The 21923-nt window shown below is 33.6% G+C and overlaps 1 protein-coding gene across 1 annotated transcript in view; it reads left to right on the forward strand.

Annotated features, from left to right (window-relative positions):
- The window catches only part of LRP1B (LDL receptor related protein 1B), a 339912-nt gene that overhangs the window by 213029 nt on the left and 104960 nt on the right, over nucleotides 1–21923 (forward strand). Inside the window, exons 47-55 of the mRNA XM_062578228.1 lie at nucleotides 740–862; nucleotides 2361–2480; nucleotides 4756–4884; nucleotides 5862–5984; nucleotides 10854–10994; nucleotides 12839–13026; nucleotides 14968–15151; nucleotides 17187–17272; nucleotides 20819–20941. Of these exons, the coding sequence (XP_062434212.1) occupies nucleotides 740–862; nucleotides 2361–2480; nucleotides 4756–4884; nucleotides 5862–5984; nucleotides 10854–10994; nucleotides 12839–13026; nucleotides 14968–15151; nucleotides 17187–17272; nucleotides 20819–20941 (1217 nt within the window). The remainder of the gene's footprint in view (nucleotides 1–739; nucleotides 863–2360; nucleotides 2481–4755; nucleotides 4885–5861; nucleotides 5985–10853; nucleotides 10995–12838; nucleotides 13027–14967; nucleotides 15152–17186; nucleotides 17273–20818; nucleotides 20942–21923) is intronic.

Here is a 21923-nt window from a genome sequence, read left to right on the forward strand (position 1 = left end):
TATTAACCCTTATATATAACAGAAAACTTGACAAAGAGCTCCAGTGATTTCCAGTATTTGGAATTAATGCACATTGCCTATGTTTTTATAGACAATGTGCTTGCTTGAGATATTGAAAATAATGTATGCCACTCATTTGCTAATATATATGTGTTATGAAACTAAATATATGGTATGTTTTCTTTTCTTGCATTTGTTTTCCAAGCATTTATTAAAATAAAATGGCTCTTAGCCTCTACAAAGAAAAAGGCAAGCAACAACAATATTTTCATTTGTGACAAAGTCTAAATCTCTGGCTCCAGCATCAGTAACATTCCAGGTAGTCAGTACATGCATCAGTTGTAGCTTAACCCAGAAAAATGTGACAGAAATACTGCAGCAGTTAGGTTATCTTGTTGATGCTGGCAGATGAATCAGAAAGAAGAGCCATATCTTCAGCTGGTATAAATCAGCAAGCAGTGTTGATTTGACTGAGCTCAAAATCTGTGAACTGAACTACTTTCCTATTTAGGTTCAAGCTGTTTTCTGTTTCCTCTCTAAATAAATTACTTCAGCTTCCTAAAGTACTTAGCTATCACTATTCACTAATATGTATGGACACAGTTCAATAATAAAAATAACATTTGTAAACATAATCATCTTGCTATCCATTAGTTTTTAGAAATTTAGCAGAATTGTATTAGGCTCCTAATCATACTAGCAGACACCATTTTACATTACATTCTTTATTTTATCACAGTTCAAAACAAACCCACATGTGAAGAAAATTATTTTGGTTGTCCTAGTGGAAGATGTATTCTGAACACCTGGCTTTGTGATGGGCAGAAAGACTGTGAGGATGGAGTAGATGAATTGCACTGTGGTGAGCATTTTGTCTTATTTGTGCTTCTGTAATCATTGATGCACTTCGAAAACACAAAGTGTGTATTTATACATCAGTGTTTGAGTGTAGAGCAGTGTAAAAAAAGTGCTTAATACTACATTTTTATTTTCATTTTCAGAGTAAAATTTCTATTATTTTGAGTTTTCCAGTGTTTTAAACCCTATCTACTATCAGAATGAAAGCCCTATGAACATTTTTTTTCTCCAAAAGATTTGTTTCTATACAGACTTTCCTATTGCTATAATGTATATTGATTACACTAAGTCTTTATAAACATTCATTAGGACACTTCATGAACATAATGAGTTCATATTGATATAGTGTAGTTCCAGGAGGAATTAAGTCAAATAGATCTTTATGAGCTTTCTTTGCATCAGAGGCTATAGAGGTATAATTATTTAAAGTAACAACAAAGTTCATATATGTGAGTAAAATATAGCATACGTTATAAAGCAGGTCTAAGACTGTTCTATCTTAGATCTCTTAAGATTCTTAAACACTGCCTAATAAAAGAGGAAGGCAGTGAGAGCTGATCTTTCACTTCAAATTCCTGTGGGTTAACTGAACAGAAGTTATACTCTACTCTCTTAATGACCCTGTTTCCATTAACATGCACCCTTGTTTGGGTGCAATTTACTTTTCTGGTCTTAAAAATTAGGTACTGCTGTAACCCAAGAAATGTAGAGGTTTAGTCCTGACCACATTCATCAGGCATAGTTAGTTTGATGTTGACATTTTCATTTTTTTGTAAATTTACATACCTACATACAGCATTGTAAAATCTATTAGGCTGTGTTCGTGGGTGAGCGGGAAAACGTTTTGCCCTATTAAACAAAAACAATTTAAAACAAAATAAATGTTGAAGAAAGCTAGGGAAAGTGGGCTTTTAAAGTTACAGAAAAGATCTTAATAGTGACATTTACTTAGAATGGTTCCGCAGAGTGATCTTTGAAAATGCAAAAGCACATTATTTCTTTGAATATTTACAAAAGCGTAAATGGGACAATAGAATGCAAATAGACAGCAACTTTTTGTGAGAAAAAGAACAGGGAATGTTTTAAAGATATAATTAAGTACTGCAATACCAAGATGAGGGAAATGTTTGAAAATTCAGACTGTGCAGTCTCTGCTCTACTACCAAAATAAAGCAGTTCACTATACTTAAAACATCCATGTGAATGAAATACATAAACTGTTCTTATGCTTTTAAAGTATTTGCCCTCATGCTACTAGCAAAATGTTTAAAAATACTACAGTATAAGCCTTCTGAGTGTCACTTTTTATAAATGTATTGATGAATTCAAAGTGTTAAGCAACTGTTTACATCCTGAATACAGCTGTAGGATTATACCGTATTTAAGTATATCAATACACTAAATTAGGAGGAGAAAAACAAGTGGTTAGGAGATCCTAAACTACACTAAGAGTGCAGTGCTGTTGTGAACCTAACAAATGAAGTCACCAGTGTCATTCCTAGATTCATCCTGTTCATGGAATCAATTTGCCTGCTCTGCACACAAGTGCATTTCTAAGCAATGGACTTGTGATGGTGAGGATGACTGTGGAGATGGCTTAGATGAGAGTGATGCTGTTTGTGGTAAGTAGAATAATCTTAGTTCTGTATCATTTCCACCCATGAAGGTGGTGGAAAGGGAACAAGCATAACATCTCAGAAGGCCATATCTTTTAAGGTTAAGCTGTTAGAGGGTATCTGCCCCTTCCCACACCAACTTGGTAGAAACTTTTTATTAGTAGTGTATGGTTTGAATATAGTCCATCAGTGAAGAAATGAATGGTGTACTGGCATGGGCAAAATGAGAACCAAACTTTTCTGTTCCCCTTTTCTAAGGTAAAACCTATGTATCTCAATTTGAGCTTTGCATTTTGATGATAAGTGCCTGAAGATTCTAAGCAGTCTTTTTCTAGCTCTTTCTTCTATTCCCTTTAAATTTTTCTAGATACAATCATAGGCATGACAGGATAATATTCCTGTCAAAATCCAAAGCTCTTAATTGCATAGGAAATTGAAATTTTTCCTTTTATTTTGAGGCTCAGTTGAGTGGAGATGCCATAGTGAATTCTTTCAGAAAATCACATCAAGTCAAGTGATACTGTCATAGTTTCATGATAATTTATATATTGGATGCCCCCTTATCTATGTTGTATTTTACAGTTTTCTTAAAAAAAAATCCAACTTTTAATTCTTAAATACATGTTCATTTAAAAAAATTATTGAAGTCCACTCAACAACAAAAAATAGTTTACACTTAACGTCTGATACCACAATAATAATTCTATGTTAATTATGATAATTTTAATAAAATTAAGTATTCCATTAAGTAAACTGAAAAGAAAACTCCTCGATTTGTTTTCAGAGCTGTGGTTTGTTAAATTAGTATCCTCATCAAACACAGATGTAGAAATGCTAAAAAAATGAAGAGGATGAAAGTGGAAAATACAATTCTAATGTGGGCAAATATGAATGAGTTGTTACTTTAACTTCAATTTGGCATCCATCTTGCATCACATTTTTCATGGTGTTTGGATCAGACTGAAGACTGGGGAGTTAGAGGCAATGTCTGTTTGACAAGCAAGGTGATGTCTGTCTCTCACCTCTAGGAACAGGATCAGGGGAGAAGGTATGAAATGAGAAGGCAACCACCTCAACTAGGACTGCTATAGAACAATGTAAAATCCTAATAAACATCAAAACCTGAAGCTTAATGGGAAGTTTAGAAAAGAAAATAGGAAAAGTTGAACAGAAAAGGCCAAATATCAGCAAATTACTAAGTGACATTACTACTTTCTTTTCTTTTAAGGCTGCTCAGGAGTAATTCCTTTGATCTGATGACTTACAGTAGGTTGTAGATTTCTTCTCAGAAGAAAGCCCCTCCTATAAGATTGTAGGGCATCACTTGAAGAGGGAAAAATCCACACCAGTTATGAAGTGGAAGCTGAGGCTGCATTTCTTCTTAGAAACAGGAGACAAATCTGAATTGCAAGAAAAAAGAGAGATCAAGATAACTTTGGGGTTTTCAGTCTTGAGAAACATACAAAATCAAAGAAAATGTCGAATGAGTAAAAGTAAAGAGAAGTTGGCTTTCATCTTGAATAAGTAATAAAATCAAATATAATCAAATACAGTCTGTGAAGATTTTTTTTCATGAATTTCTAATCAAAATGCATGGAAAATACAGCATCTCCTTTTTACTGAAGTAACTTTGACTTACCCAGGAGAAGACATTAACTGATGGATTGTGTAAAAGTTTATCTTAAAACAGGATGAAATAAACTATGATATAATAACCTCATCTGGAGGAAAGCCTATTTTAAAATGGCGGGGGGAGCATTTACTCAAATAAACAATGTGGTGAGTTACTTGGAACTGTTAGAGATTTTCTTACTCCCATTACTAGCATACTTGATACATGTTGTTCTCTATTGAATATTTGCGAGTGATCCATCAAAGTTTAGAATACCTTAAGTATCCTGGCATAGGGTACAGCAATCTGAGGATTATACCTTTTACAAGAATAATCCATTTTCAGTCAGTCAAGCTAAACATACAGTGTTTGCTCTAAACTGATTTGTAAAGTTGCTCTGTTGGATAGTTTTCGTGAAATAGAATAAATCAACATTCCTTGCAGAAAGTGCTTTTAAGAGCCTGGGTGAAAGTTAGAAAGTTTTGTCAAAATTTTATTGCAAAATACAGTCTTGGCCTGTATGTTTAACACACTGTGCAGAACAAAATCTTCTTTCAGCATTGTTTTAAAGTAAAAACCCCATACCCAGTCATTACCCATTAGCTTAAAAAAAAAAAAAAAAAAAATCAGTGAGACCGTGGTCAAGACTGACCAGTAGTATTTTTTCAGGTTCGGTAACCTGTGCAGCAGATGCATTCAGTTGCTTAGGTTCCCATGCCTGCGTTCCTCAACACTGGCTTTGCGATGGTGAAAGAGACTGTCCTAATGGAAGTGATGAACTCTCTACAGCAGGCTGTGGTATGTTGCTGTATTAAAAATGTCTGGTGTTTCCTTTGTCAGTGCTTTTGCCTTTATTATACCAAATTCTGTTTGTGTTGTTATGTACAGTATTATGCCCTTATGCTGTCAAGATTATTATTAAAGATTGACACATACAAATGCATACCTGCTCAGATCCTTCAGTGTTTCAGTCTTTGGTTTTTGTTAATACATGCTGAGGTATACCAGCTGAAGATCAGTGTGTGTGTCACTTCATATACATTATATACCAGGTTTACTAATGAAAATTAGCATGGTGTTATTGACTGTGCAGTTTTCTTCCTCTTCTGGAAGAAAAAAATGATGCTGCATGTCAGAGAGACTGTACATCAAAAAAGCACAGACAGTTCAGTCTCCAGTTTAGTCTAGCTAATTGTTCAGCTCTTGGTATTTTTGCACTATAAACTGTTGCTTGCAGCCTTCTGAGATGCATTCCTATTAAAGGTGTCAGGAGTTCAATAATAAAGAAGTTTGGAGATATCATTATGGGTTTTGTTTTACCAATGTATGTAAAAATGGTATAGGTTAAAAATATTGAAATAACTATCTCTCACCGTTAAATGTATATTCTATCATTTATGACTTCTAGTCTGAGCTATATATTAAATATGGAAGAATTTACAGGGCTGTTGTTCAGGAGCAGTGTAACATAGGAAGAACATCTGTATTTTCAAACATTTTGTTCCTCAGAGCCAGAGCATGAACTTCTGATTTTTTTTTTTTTTTTTTGGCTCAGGTGTCTTCAGATTTTAGCCACCTTTATCTCTTTAGTGATGAGTAGCTTTTTCTACTGTCTAACTGTATGACACTCTATATATGACTCAGAAGTTATGGTTGTTTACATTGAATCCATTCAGACTAACTATTTACTTCTCTATTCATTTTTCTATTAAAAAATAGCTATATGTCTTACTGCTCTCAGTTTTATTTATTTTTATGTGCTTTATTTTCCTTAGCTCCTAATAACACTTGTGACGAGAATGCTTTCATGTGCCATAATAAAGTCTGCATTCCCAAACAGTTTGTATGTGACCATGATGATGACTGTGGAGATGGATCAGATGAATCACTGGAATGTGGCAAGTATAACCAAAGTATTGTAAACAGAAAAATTTCAGACTGTTACCTGCTGTTAACTGGCTTTCTGTAAGATCTATAAATTTAAGTCACTATTGAATAAGAAAACTGTTCCCTTTCTAAAATTGTTTAAGCGTTGGCTTTCAGTGTGTGCAATAATGAATGCAACTTAGTATGAACTTGGACCTGGAACTGCAATGATAAATCATTTGCCTTAGTTTTGACTTATGGTTGCTTACAAACTATGTTTAATAGAATTAAAAAGTATAGTCTGTGACCTCTTGTTCTCTATTTATCTATATTTTATATCTATTTTATATCTATTTTTATATGTCTATTTTTGTCTTTGTCTCCGTATGCATTTTTTTTCTCTCAAGGAATGATACATCTGTCATTATTATCACTGCTGTTAAATGGTATCAACAGAAGCCATATGCAGATGTTTAATTTTCACTGTTCTTTTGAATTCAGGAATGAATATGACTGTGTGGGTAGAGCCTATCTGAGTAGTACTCAGAAACATTCATTTGTGTAAATAATATTTATGGAAAATAGAATTTAGAAATTCTGTCCAAAAAAATACAGATGCACAAATTATTATTTCTCTCTTTGTGCAATTGAAATCTATATCATTTATATACTCTGCAAAATGTACTTGGAGAACCACAGCAGAAGATAGCTAGATATATAGTTTAGCCATTTCTAATGTACAAACCACTTGAAAGGTGTAAATGAATAAATGATGTAAGTAGGCATTCAAAGATTAAAAGAAAAAAATATATGTGATATTTACAATTAGTTAATTTTTTCATGTAAGGTTTAAATTTACCATACAATTAAACATTGAAGAGAAAGAGTATGATAATATAGTAAATAAACACCCTCTTTTTAGTCATATAAAGAATAGATTTCATGAACAGCACTGAAACTGTACATGACACGGAGAAGTTCTGCTCCCATGGCAGATTGCCCCTTCTCCTTCATGCTCGTCAGGAGTAGGCTGGTACTTTAGAGGCAGCAGCCGTTCCTGCGTACATCTACATTATATAGGTCAGATGAGGAATGCACTTCTAAAACGAATCTCTAAGTTGTCGGCACTTACTGTTTTTTGGCTCGTATGGAGCAGAGATAAAGCAAATGAACTGATGGGGAGAAGAAAGACTTTGAATGAAGCTGAACCAGATTATGTGCTCTGGCCAGCTTGGCCGTGAAGTCTTCAAGAACAGATTAGGGCTGGTGGAAATTTAAATTCTGAATTGCATGTGGAGTGCGTATTGGGTCGTCGTTAGCAGCTGTTCCATTCTACATTCACCGCACAGCTTGCCAGTGTGAACTTAGGCATCCTAGAAGAGAGAAGAGAACATGCTCTTCTCCTGGCTGACTCTTGTTTCCTTTTCACTTACATAAGCTATATGGCTTTTTGAGCTTATAACAGTAAGTTGTTCTAGGGAAAAACTGCTTTGTTCATGTAGTTTAAAGCAAATCATGATCAAAGCAGGTAATTGAGCTATTAATGACATAACTGGGGATCAGTTGCTTAGAATCAATAGCAGCAATGCCACAGACAAACCACCTTAGCAGACGCTTACAGAATGTGAATATACACCCACAAATTTCTAAACCCCCTCCTATAATGAAATCTCCCAAAGTTCTGAATACCCTGCACACAGAGTTACGTGTACCTTCCCCCCACCGCGGGACTGGGCCCCTTCGTCTGGGCCTGCGTGTGATGCTGTTGTCCGTCCCGCCTGCTGGAAACGTGGATGCTTTAGCTTCATGTGTGCCGGTGCTGCTTTGATCAAATTTTACTTAAAAGAGGCTTTGATTTCTAAAAAATTATTTAGACCTAAACAGTTACTCACAAAGTTCAGGAATACATGCATTTTCTTCTAGATGCTTATAATTTCGTGCTGGTATTCTTGCTGGTACATTTCATTTGTTTTCTATAGCATCACACAGATGCATGGGCCCTAAAAATACTCACATATAAATAGTGCTGGTTCACTAGACTTTCAGAAGGAGGAATTAGCAACAGAAGAGGGTGTACAAACTCCTGATCTAATTGTAGTGTGGACTTGCCTACCAGCACTGACTCTGTTTAACTTCTACCAAGTATACTGAAATCTGCAACAACATAATTGTTTTGAGCTGCTCCAATTCAATTTTCCATTAGCTGGTAATCAGATAGGTACTGTTGTGTGTGATTAAGCTAAAACAATGTGGTAAACCTGTTGTTATAGCGTAATTTTAGGAAAGAGATACATTATTTTACAAGAAAGGGAACAACTCATATAGAAGAGGAAGGCATGACAAAACAGACTTTTCAAAGTCTTTAGGTGCTAACAGGAATTAAAGATAAACCATCTAATTCACTAAGATTTTAAACCCTTAATTTCTGTTTTCTGTTTTGGGCTGAAACTAGGTAGACTGGCCATAGCCTGCTAGACCTTTGCTTCTTGATGTCCAAAATAATAGTAATAATAAATATTCCTGAGCAGTCTGTCTACTGAGTGGGATAAAATTTGATTTGAAATTCATTCATAAAAGGTAAGTTAGGGTATTCCTTTTAAAAGTATAGAAAACTCAAAATTCTTCTACTCCTTGAAATTTACTTTGATATAAGTTTTGACTCCATTTTACAATCTTGTCTTATGAAATCTTAAAAATTAATTAATTGTTTTTTAAAAAAAGAATAGAAGCTGGGGAGACTGAACAAATATATTCTCCCTAGGTAGCATCCCCTGTTGGTTCTAGGGAGACAGACTACTGGTCTAGATGAACTGTCGGTGTGATGCTCTAGCGTATTTCTTATGTTCTTAAGAATCAAAAAGTTTTTGTGGGAAGCCCTGTTGAAGGATATTCTAGATTAAAGATTTCAACTGTATTTATATGGCTAACTAAAAAGGTAATACAGAAATAGGAAGAAGTTTTTGATTTCAGTTTCTGATTTCTTTAAATTATACTCATCTGGAGTGAAGCAATATTAGTGTAAAAGAAGGAGCAAATGCCCCTTTTCTGTAGAGATAGTGACCCTTTCCATGACAACATCCTTGTGAAACACTACAGAGTTGAGGTAAAGCTATTGGCCTATAAACACTTCCAACCAAAGGAACCTCAGACAACCAAAAAGCCTTCACCTTTTTTCAGTATCAAGCCAGCCTACTTTCTTCCAAGTATGATCTATGTAAAGAGAGAGAAAAAAAATTAGTAAATCCTTCAAAAGACCACTGAACTATTTTGAATTCAAATCGATGATTATAATTGATGCAATAGCATACTGTGCTTTGAAAGTAGTACATTAACATATTTCTAAATGACAACTAAAACTACAAGTGGATTAAAGATCTTGATGTAGAGGGAGAGCTCATCCCAGACAGTAAAATTTCATGTCTCCATCTGCTAGCAGAAAAAAACTATACCACATGGCTGGGGATATAGTAATTTGAAGAAAGAACAAATATTAACTTTCTGCTTCTCACGTTTAACTCTTGTCAGTGCTTATTTCTGATGTTTACAGATTAATCAGTTTCAGTAGTTACTACCACTTTGGATTTGTTTCTTAGAAGAATCAAGTCAAGTTTTTAGAGCTTAAAATCTGCCTTTTTTTTTTTTTTTTTTTTTTAAGAGGAAAGAGTATTAGACCTAACTGAAATTAATTAAAGAAAAAAATTGCAAAATCATTCTTTGTAAGAGTCTTACTGTGTAATTCTTGTTTTATAGTCATGTTTACCTTGTATTTTTGTAAGCCTTCATTCTTTGCTTAAGTTTATTTGTGGGATTTTCTTCAATGAACCAAAATCACGGTAACTCCATGTATATAACTTTTGATTTATGTCTCTAAAAATACAAATTAAATCAAGTAAAAGATTTCCTTGATAACTTAGCAGCAGTGTGCATATTTAATACACAAAAATTTACCCTTAAGCATTTTCTCCTGACTACTCCATACTCTCCTTTGCCACATGCTTTCTGTTTTTCTTGGTCATTTTTACCTTCTGTCTCTGATCCCTTCTTCATAATTTCCCAACATCTGCCTTCAATTTTGTACAGATTATCTGAATTTTAAGTTAAATTTAGTCTTGCTTTGAGAGGTCTTTTAAAAGGGTACAGATATTTGAGGTAGAATTTATACAAATAATATATAGGAAAAATTACAGTTTTCTTTCCCAAATAGGAAGGTAAGTTTTCAGTAGCTGGTTTGGTATAAGAAAATCTTAAAAGTAAATATCTTAAAAATGAAAGATGATTAGCCATCTGGGAATTTTCCAACTTTTATTTTTCAAGATTGTATAGGAAAGGCTAAACTTGTTCTGACTTTTCTAAGTTTTTATACTGGTTGTTTCTAAAAAGTCAGATTCTAAGAAGCAAATGTTTGTCTCTAGTTTCTTTGCTATTTTATATGTTGATATTTTCTGTTAGAAACCTGTTTCAATTTTGAAAATGTTGTAAAAGTTGATATATATTTATTAACTTTGAAGAGGGTTAAGAAAATGTATGCTTAATAGGGTTAGTGTTCTGCATGTATTTAAGGGAAAGAAGTGGTAAGTGTGGTGTAAAAGTATTTGTTGAGTATAGCAACTTCTAGAAAGTCTATTAGCTGTCTCCTAAAATAGGAAAAAGTTAAACTACATCTAAAGAAAAATCTGTTTATGATGAGAGTTTCAGATATGTATTTTACATATGTTGCAATTGTTTTGTGACTATTTTGTACTATGTAAGACACATTTGATTTCTCTGTTGGCAGTCATATGTGTAAGCATATAGAGCTTTACACAACAAGATCCATTTTTACTTGTTTTGCTTTCTATGTGCAAAATTTAACGTCCAAAGTGTGAAACAAAATATGAAGTCATTGATTACTGTATTTCTAGGGTATCGTCACTGTCGTCCTGGAGAGTTCACTTGTGCTGATGGAAGGTGTCTGTTAAATTCTCAGTGGCAGTGTGACGGGGACTTTGACTGCCCAGACCATTCTGATGAAGCACCTATAAACATAAAATGCAAAAGCTCAGGTTTGTATTTCATTTTCTGAGTAATGTATGTTACCCTTCTTTCTGAAAACAATGATTTAGAATTGTAGACAGACAAATGTAAAACCGAGTAGCTTAAAGATACAGTTCTCTGTCTGATGTTCCTTATTTCATAGAAGGAGAATGTGATCATACTTTGTCAACGCTGGGCAATCAAAACCTCAGCTAACAGCTCAATAGTTCATTAATGCATAAATTCTATTAGTACTAAACCAAGATGGTATTATCTTAATTATTGTCAACACATGTACTAGCTGATCTGTTGTCCTAAACATATTCAGTGTACCTAATGTTTATATGCAGAACTGGATCATAAATCAGGGAGGTTAAGCTGTTCCCTTTACAGTAAACACAAATATAGCTTTATTAGAAAATTGCTAAATGGATGTGGTTGTTTTTATTTATTTATTTATGGGCACAAATAGTGTTGTTGAGGTCTGACTGTTGAATAGTAAATGAATCCTGGTCTGCCTATGGTATCCTATTCTGTGACTTCTTGAAAGTCCACTTCTTTTGTCTAGATTTTAATCACTTCATTACACAGTAACATAGTTTGTTATGCGGGTTTTGTTGAAATCATTCATTTACTTTGAGGTAAGGGATCATATGTATGATGCCTCTGTGTTAAATTTATTTAAGTTTTTTTATTCTGGTTTGAAAAATGTGAATGTAGATGAAAGGATCTGTCGCATAGGTGAGCACATGTACAGCCTCATATCCTGTTTTAAATTAGGAAGATATGGTGTAGCAGTTTCTATTGAAGTAAGCCATAAAATTCCCCATAGTTAATAAAACTAGCATTGAATTTGAAATGTGAGTCATGTAGAATATGAGTAATTGGAACAACCATATAAAATGGAAATGTCCAAAACTATAGTAATTGGTTGAAAATTCTATATTGTTGCTGAAATTTCAGTTCACAAGGAGTACTTCAATTTGGTATTGCTAGTCTATTCACAATAGTACAAAAGTTCTTAGTATCATAAACATACATAAGAATTTTCAGATAATCTCAAAAACTGAAATGAATTTTACAATATTTCACATCATGGGATTTGTATGGAATATATAGTAATACAGCTAGGTGTAGCTATGTGTATCAACTATCCGTTCTGGTTCTGATCTAAGTCATTCATTACAAAAGGAAAATTCCCTGAAGTTATCTTGTGTTTCAGCCTCTAGTTCTCACATTACTCTTCCCAAATTTAACTTCTAAGTCCAATTACAGAAGTCCTCTTAAAGATTAGAGTATTTTAATTATGTATAGTTCTACTTGATGTGTCTTCAGTGTTGTCAGCGTACTATTTTGGACTTTGATTTGTATTACATCAAATATGTGATGCTATAGATATTTACTAGGCTTCTAATTTGAAATATTTCATTTCAACTCTAAGGAAATGAGTTGTGTGTAATCTTGAAAGTGGTCATGCATTAAGTCTTACTTTAAACACATTGACGAGTTTCAACAAAATCTGTGAGGGGTGGGGATGTCAAAGACAGGAGTTGCCTTAACATTTTGTCAACAGGGAAAAAAGACTGTTACCAGTGTACTCAGAAAAGGAAACACATTTTGGAGTTAGGTCACACATGTTACTAAACACTGCAACATCTACCAGGGAGGAAAACCGTGTTTTCTAAGTTTTGTAAACTGTAGAACTGCTACTATATTTTGTTCAGAGATAATATTGAGGATTCTCAATTAAATGAAACAAATGCATAGGAAGAAACAGTAAGTTGGAGACTAGAATTTGAACCGTTGCAACTGATTCAAATACCAGTAAACTACACAAAGAAAAAGTCCTATGTGCTCTTCTTTTCTTTTCCAGAGCAGTCATGTAACAGCTCTTTCTTTATGTGCAAAAATGGGAAGTGTATTCCTCAACATGATGTTTGTGATAACAAAGAAGATTGTAATGATGGCTCTGATGAGAAAGGCTGCCACATTAATGAATGCCTCAGTAAGAAAGTTAGTGGCTGTTCTCAAGATTGTCAGGATCTTCCTGTTGGATACAAGGTGAATAATTACAGACTGTGATACAATATAATGCAAATTCCTAATTCTTAACTGTTTCTTAACTATTGCTTAATCATAATAAAAATCCCAGTGTATTGCACTTGATTGTAAAGAAGTACATTCTAATTCTTATTTCCAGTAGGTAAACGACTGCCAATTCTGTGCAAACTAGTATAATACATTAGTTTAAATCTATGGGAAAAGAACATACAATACCTCAATATAATAAATCATACTCAGGTACACAGAGGACCAAAAAACAATCTGCTTTTCAGTTGTCAGAAAGAAAAACACTTAAGAGTGAGTCCCAGGAATAGTAGTTTTCTCCAATTTTTTTTCCTAAGTCAAAGACACCAACATAAATAATAAAACATAAAATAAATATTAATTGCCTTAGTTCCAGAATAAACTCTGTAGTTGCTGGCATGTGATTTTTTTTTTTTCCTGAATCATCTGCATCCATTCTTTGAGTCTGAGATGTTGGGAAAGGATCATTCTAGAATTTTGGTGAATGGTTAAAAACCCTAAATATTGTTCTAACTTAAAAATTGTAACTAAGGACAGAAGAAAGAGTTTTCACGATTTTAACTTTGAAGTATCTCTAACCTCATCTACAAACTTCTCATCTTTTTAATAGAATATTCTCCATGGAGAGCTTAGCAGAATCTGGCTTAGCTCTGAAGGTTTTCAAGCCCTCACCTCTAAAACACTCTCCTAGACTAGAGAGCTGGCAACCACGTTGAGTACGACAAAAATCTTATTGAAGTAGCATCACTGTGGAGACAGCAAGTTCTTGGTCTCTGCGGGAAATATATGACAAATACTTGTGTGGTGGTGAAAGTATACACCTGTTTCAAAAACTCATCATTACATAATTATGCCATTTTTTTAATATATTACCCAACAACTGTAACTCTTTAAAAAGTTTCCACAGGATTAATTCCTTTCAGTCCCAAGGAATTTTCACTTACTGAAAACTACAATAATTTAAAAATTGCAGAGAGCTTCTTTCAGTTAGTTATTTCCTTTAAAATCCCTTCTGTTTAACTTCTCTCTTAAACATATTTCATCACCATAGTGTGAAATGACATCATTTGTTGCTTTGTGAAATACGAAAGAGAACTTTTATTTAAACTGTTTTCAATTTCTGCAGTTTTACAGGCATTTTGCATGTTTTAATGTAATAATGGACTAATAGTATTGTAATAATTGTTTTCCCCCTATTCTATTTGAAAAAGCCGTCTTATTTTCCCTAATTCAGTTTGTTGTCAGTTTCTTCTTATACTACTTTACTGTTTTTAGAACTTAAAGAAAAATCATCTGATATTAACTTTCTCGTCCATTTTCACTTCTTTCCATCTAGCTGTATTTTTATATCACTCTCACATTTGATGTAATCAGTTTACCACAGTTATCATCAGACCCCAATAAAAGTCAGCTTCAGAGTTCTCATTCACGTTATTCTATCTGTTACACAGAATGCTGGATGTCATCAATGCCTGAAGAAAAATTATTAAAAACTCTATATCTACCTTCCTAAGAAACATATGTACACCTTAAAATAAGGAACACCAAAGGTGTTCATCATTATTCATCATTATTTTGGTAGAAAAATCCTTTCCATATTTTTGAAAACATATGTTTCACTTTTTCTCCAGTTAAAGAAGACAGAATAATTGCTTATTCTACAGGAGAAAGTAATTTGGGGGGAGAGAATAAGGTGGGAATGCTACTTACAACCAGACTAGCTATAGTTATAAAAGAAATGTAGGTATGCCTTCCACTAAATAGAATAAATAGCAATTTAATTAGTTGTTATCTGAAAAACTGAAGTTAGATGAGAAAGTTTATGGTGCTAAAATACTCAGAAGAGGATAAATGAACTAAAATATCAAACAGAATTAAGCAGTAATACAAAATGAATGTATATGTCTTTCCCAGTGCAAATGCTGGCCTGGATTCTGGCTGAAGGATGATGGCAAAACCTGTGTAGATATTGATGAATGTTCATCTGGGTTTCCCTGTAGCCAGCAGTGCATCAATACATACGGAACCTACAAATGCTTGTGTGCAGATGGGTATGAAATACAACCTGATAACCTAAATGGCTGTAAATCTCTTTCAGGTATCACTTTTTTTTTTAATCCACAGCTGTATCCAAAATAGTTTGCACAATGCCCTACTTCTGATGTCTGTGTTGTTCCCTCTTAATGCAAGATAAGTAAAGTTGCTTGGAAGCGTATTACTTTTCAACAAACACTAGGAATGTGATTCAATGTCTGAATGCGATATAAATTCTATTTTTAATGTGTGTTGTGCTCAGATATTTCTGGTAAATAGTTGCAGTGTGTTATGGCAGTTTAAATTATTAACTTTATTAGAGAAGATACTGGAAAGGTTGAAAAAAATCACTTCAAATTTCTACTTTTGAGTCACATGGTAATATTAATGTGTTTATGGTAAGTATTTAGAAGACTGCTGCTGTTTATTTTATCAACTTCAGAGTATCACATCATCTGTCAAACCTCCCAGTATGTTAGTACATATGTATATCTAGAGTGCACAGGAAAAGGCCAGACAGGAAAATATAATAGAAATTACCAATTCCTTTGGTCCCAGAGCAGTTAGCCAGCTTAAATATAAAATCAGCCGCTGCTTATATGTAATGCATAGTAAAATTCAAGATACATAACACTGTTTAATTCCTTACCCCCTCTCTATTCCACTCTTGTTGTTTTTATGTATTTCAGTCAGTAGGATTCATTTGATCAGTGAAAGGAGATCAGCAGAAAACAATCAAAAATCCCATTATTTGCCTTCTGTTGAGTTTTCTTCGTAATGTAGGCACTTCTCTTACAATTTGAGCAGACTTCTTATTCCAGCCTTGCGCAAACTTTTTATATATATATGTATGTATGTATGTATATATGTATAAAAAAACTAGTTCTATTTCCTGTCTAAATGACAAGAAGACTGGAACCTCTGTCTGCCTCAGATTCCTGTCTCAGGTGCTTCAGTGACCATTTGGAAGAAGCACAGGAGAGCTATAGGAACTGATTTAGCTTTCCACCTACTCATACCTTGCAAATCATCAGATGTTTAAAAGCCATAGATCACTCAAATGATAGGAGGAGCTGGAACATGTGATAGGACAGTTACATGTTGGAGGAGTAGTATATAAAGTTTGAAAAGTGATGCTGACAAAGGTACAGCCGTGCCGTAGCAAGGATAGCTGTGGTGAAAGGAGTTCGCAACATGCGGTAGCTGGCTTAATGCTGAGTTCTTGTATAAATTGCTCTGAACTCTTCACAGCATCAAAGCAGTTTTTCTCTACAGCCCATTAGCTTAGTCTGACCTGAGAATGATGCCTCAGATCATGTAAGAACTGGAGAATGTCTGAAGAGTTAAGCATGAAATGAATGGAAGGTGATGCAAAGTGTTCACTAAAAGAGTAGAGTAAGTACAGGATGGAGTTCTTGAGTATCTGGAGGAATATTTTCAAATAAACCAGAAAACCAAGGTGAAAAAAGCCCCATCTCACTGAAGTTTAGTGTTAGAGAATTTAGGTTTATCCAGATTGCTTTGTTTCTTTATTTCCAGAATGTTTTGACTATTGAAATTTCAAAAAGCAATGGTCAAAATGTGTTTGGCTTGCAACAATAACAAATAATAGTCTCCTTAATAATAATTTGAAAGTGAATGTTGAATATTAAAGTATGTGAATGTACAGTTTGCATTTATAGCTAAGGACCAGTTTATGCTTTTAGAAACTGTTGAAAATAGTTGAAGAAATTAGAAAATCACCTTGTTCATTATTTATCTAATGATGTTTTAAAACTAGAACAAGTGGTGTGAAATATATTTCAGATTTAATCTCTGACATTATATTAGCCTAAAATTCAGTATGGTTTCCATATTACAAAGGCAAAAATTTAAATTACACTGAAAGATATACTAATTAATTGCTTTGTTCATTTTTATACTGCGTCATTGATCTATCTTGGAACATTTAAATGTTTTAAATTTTTCTTTCATCCATAACATCAATCAGAGCATGTAACATTTATTTTTCAAGCCATCCGTATTTCAGCATTGTATTCCTGATTTTCCATAAATTAACGTAAAAGCTAGTCTAATATATTCTTTCTTCTGGGGTTTAGATGAGGAACCTTTCATAATTCTGGCTGATCATCATGAAATAAGAAAAATTAGCACTGATGGATCCAACTACACTTTGTTGAAACAGGTATAATCATAGTAACGTACTCTAAGTTTAACTCAGTACCTTTATTTTTATTGAAAGTATGCAACTAAGATAATTGGCATTGTATGCATCAGAGAACAACTGCAGTACCTTCACAGTTTTTATGATATTTTAAATTGATTGTTGTATCAGATTTTGATGTGATTAAAGCTCAGGCAGTTGTTTCTTCAGTCACTCAGAAGTCCAAAAAATATCTGTGTTCTGTGTGATCCTCTTCCATTGCAATGTGATTTGCACAATTTGTATAGTTTTAGTTTTCCAAACCCAAACTATCTTGCCATGTATTATTTGGACTAACTACTACTATCAGAATCCAAATTCTGTTTTTTTTTTTTAATTTAAACACACAATTCCAAGTTTTACTATGTACATGATCATATATCTTTTGCTAAACTTGAATTTTTTCATAATTTTTTGAAATTATTATAAATATACCAGGAAAAAAACTTTGAAAATAGCTACAAAACATAGAAAGTCACTGAGTAAGTACAGAGCTATTGTTTTAACAGTTTCTGCTCTGCCTCTATGCTTCACCTAAGTGTAGTTACTTACCATAGATTAGATTTCAAGAATATGTTTTAGTAAAAATATCTATTTCTTTGAATACTAAGTAAACAATTATAGAAAGACTAGAAAATCAGTTATGCCAGTCAATAGCACTGGGCTTTTTCTTGCTTCTGTATCAATAAGCTATACATCTTAATGTTTTAAGAGATGTGTTCAGGTCTTCATGATAGCAGTTAAAAAAATTAACCATCTTACATTGAACATTTGACTTTCTTTAAGCATAGCAAACATTATGTTAAAGTCTGTCTGTTCTTCTGAAGTCCTCTCAATTACCTCTCATTTACATCTCACTGCCTTTCTCCTCTTTTGCTGGTGTATCTACTACTAGAAGGCTGTGAAAAGAGAGGTGCCATAGTCACTTTTCTTTATGGTTGATGCTGACATATCTGCTCAGAGCTTCATCAGTCTTGAATTTAATGGGCCCCTTTTCACTGCACTAGAGACCATGTAGCTCCAGCAATTAAAGGGAACCTGTGGTTTCCATATCACAATTCCCTAGTCTAAGACATACCTCTGCTGTTGAAGCTACTGGTCTTTGATCTTACAAATGTAGCATCTTTGAAAGCATGCAGATTTGAAAGTGAGAAGCGGAGCTACACCAGCAGAACAGGTGGGCTGTTTTTCTCATGAGGACATCTTTTTGTCCTTGTAGTGTTAGGCTGGATGGGGTCTAACCCTTTCTTAGTCATCTGCTACATGAAGGCAAGTGCCAGAACAGCTCTAGCAAAGGGGCAAAAGCACCCTTCTCTATGTATTTGATCTGTGTTTTGTCTTTCTAACAACTATTCAGTATAAACTCAAAATAGGGGAACTGAAAGTAGGAGTTCACTCACTCCCCTCTGAATTGTTACGTGCCAGCTTTTTCCTCTCTTTTTTTTAAATGTATCTAAACATTGCCACTGTTTGAATTACATATTTCATGTATGTTCCTTTGCCATTTCCTTCTTTCGTAGTCATCAGACTCCCAGGATTTCTTGAGAGAGAGCAGATACAGTCTCTACCTCCTCATTATTAGTGATTTTAGCTGGCTGTGTTTTGTTTTGTTTTGTTTCTCGTGTTTTTTTTTTTTTTTTTTTTTTTTTTTTTTTTTTTTTTTTTTTAAATCAGGATGCCAGGGAACACATCTCATGACTAAGGATAGTGTGCCACATGTAATAAAAAGAAATACACACACAGCTTTGAGATGAGAGACATAACACAGCTGATGACATCTAAAAGTTTCAGTATTCCTTATAAAATCAGATTACATACAAAAAGATAAAGAATTATGCTAGGAGGACTTAAAAGTGACATATAGAGCAGGAACAAGAGGTGTTGTCTGTCCAGACAAATTTATTGCAGTTGTACTGAACCAATTTTACTTGCAGTTGATGTTCTGATAAGTATTGGAACTAAAATCACCCAAAATAAAGAATACTTAAAATAATTAAATACTTAAACCCAAATATTAGCAGGCAGTCCGTTTTCTTTATCATTCTGAATATTTAAGAAATGTTTAGTGTTTAAAATGTGTAGGCCTGTCTTTCACTAACTTTTTCACTTTGCTTTCTAAAATGTTAGAAAACCTAGATAGTCTTTTGTATTCATCTATGTGCTATCTCCTTTATTAAGAATTTGGGGTAGGGCCTTATCTGTAGATGCATGTATACTAACAGTAGGAAAAAATCAATTTAAAAGAAAAAATTGTTTAGTAGCATAGTTATTGTGAGTGACAGAACTCAGTTTGTTGTACAAAATGCTGTGTACATGGATGTATGATTTTTGAAAATGGGAGTGGTCTTCCAGCAGTGTATTGTTTCAGGCATTCCTTAATGATGGTCTATGCAAACTAATCATGCTTTTGGATCTACATCTCACTTTCAACACATTTAAATGTTACTCTTCGTGGTTTATTTTAGAGTTGGCTAGTTTGGTATTTCCCTGTACAGATACGACCTTCAATAATGAGGGAGATTTCTATGATCAGCCCAATAACCTATTCTCAGGAAGATTAGCAGTAATTGAATTGATATTGTAGTTTTAAAAAGATTCCAAACAGTATCTGTTCTTTTTAGCAGTGCTGTCTAATCTTTGATTGATAACATCTTTGTATAATTTTAAAAATAGCTGAGATTTAACTACATGTCAGAATGTTAAGCAGATTACGAGGCACAGTTTTCCTCATCTCAGAGAAGGAGCAAGGGGTCCTCCTTTGAACACAGTCAAATTCAATATCTGGCTTAAGGCATGACTATAGCAGATTTGCATGTGCCTGCCCAGTCTCTGGTCTTCACATTTTACATATATTCTGCCTGTAGCACAGCATCTGAAAATCAAACCCCTCCTTATTCAGGAATTAAAATTCATGCTTTTTTCAGGTTTACACTTTTGAATTCCTGAATAATATGTAGTAATAGAAAAACAAAATAATCTCTAAAGATAATAAATTTTGTGCTGGTTTTTTTGAGTTTATTTGTTTAAATGAATGTTTTCACATTTTCCAAAGAGCTACCATTCCTATATAGGACGGCATTTTACTTCCGTTCCTAAATAAGATGGTGTTCTAATGTTTACATTTGGTGGAAATTGTCACAGAATTTTTTCCTTTTCTCTAGTTTGCCAAAGTAATGCCACAAGTGGTAATTAATTAAGAAATTGAGTAAAAGTGGAAATATTTACTCTTAAAGTAAATTTTAATATTTGGAATGAAAATGCAGGAGTTTCATTTAGTTTCATACGTCATCTGCATTTTGAAGTAAGTTCTTCGTAGTCATATATTACTGTTACAATTTTTTTTCTTATTCTGATTGTTTACAAGTATTAAGTGGAAACATAAAATGTAGGCACTTCAAAAATATATACACAATAGAATAAAACATTTTGAATGCTATGTGCAGTATATTTTGCATTTTGCATGCTATCAGATAGTTTGTATTCAGTCAAGCGTATTTCAATAAGTAGACTTATTTTTTTCCAATTTAGGGGTTGAACAATGTGATTGCAATAGACTTTGACTATAGAGAAGAGTTCATCTATTGGATTGATTCCAGCAGACCAAATGGCAGTCGTATAAACAGAATGAGCTTGAATGGAAGTGAAGTCAAGGTAATTGGGGATTAATAATGTCACTACTAGAGTTAAATTTTACTGAGTATTTTGGGAAATTCTTCTTCAGGATTGCAACCTAAATTATAATTTTTTGATATATGCATACATATACACAAAATGAACTAGCAAGTCCTTGTAAAATATAATTGCCTTTTTAGCTTTGTATTTTATTTGAAATAAAGATAAGGAAGAAGAGGACTGTATTTATGAGCTAAATTCTGTATGACTTAACTGGCAGTTGACTGACCTGGCAGTTCAGTATGGTTTACAACAAGCCAAACAGAAAAGACAGGTATAAGTATGTAAGCTGTGTAAACAAACTGATATATTACTTTGTATGGTCTTCAATTTATGTTTGTCTCACCTGCACTGCACTGATAGTGAAAAATAGTCAGTGTCTTTGCTATGAATAATCCAGGGTAAAACAGTATTGTCATTTCTACACAGCCTGTCTGTTCTACCTGTATAGTGGAATAAGTTCACAAGTCCACTATGGTGCATATTTGTTGACTTACATGAACATTTTTGGATTTATGGTAAACAGTAAGAAATTATTCTTTGCTTACTCTCTTATATCTGACCTTCCTCATAGACAAGGAACAAATGAGCAGTAACACAGCCTGTAAATTTTGTTTCCTCATTGTACACCAGTGTAGGATACAGAGAGGAGATATGTGTTTTTCATTTGTGGCTTAGTAGATTGACTGACCCAAATATTCAGAGCATGCATAGCCTTAGCTTTTCTAAGGGTTGAGGTTGCAAAATGCTTGGCACCAGTTGGCCTTGTTTCTGTCCTTCACACAGTAATAACAAGTCTCAGAACTAAAGAGAATGTGGATGAGCATAAGTTATTTAACTCTGATTCCACTGGAAATGAAACTAAAATACAGTATAAACTCTAAAGCTCTAGTGAATCCCTATGATAGTTTTTCCTCCAAAAAACAGGATACAGGAAAATGTGTGATTCTGTCAAAATCCC

This window comes from Rhea pennata, chromosome 6, assembly GCF_028389875.1.
Source record: "Rhea pennata isolate bPtePen1 chromosome 6, bPtePen1.pri, whole genome shotgun sequence".
Lineage (NCBI taxonomy): Eukaryota > Metazoa > Chordata > Aves > Rheiformes > Rheidae > Rhea > Rhea pennata.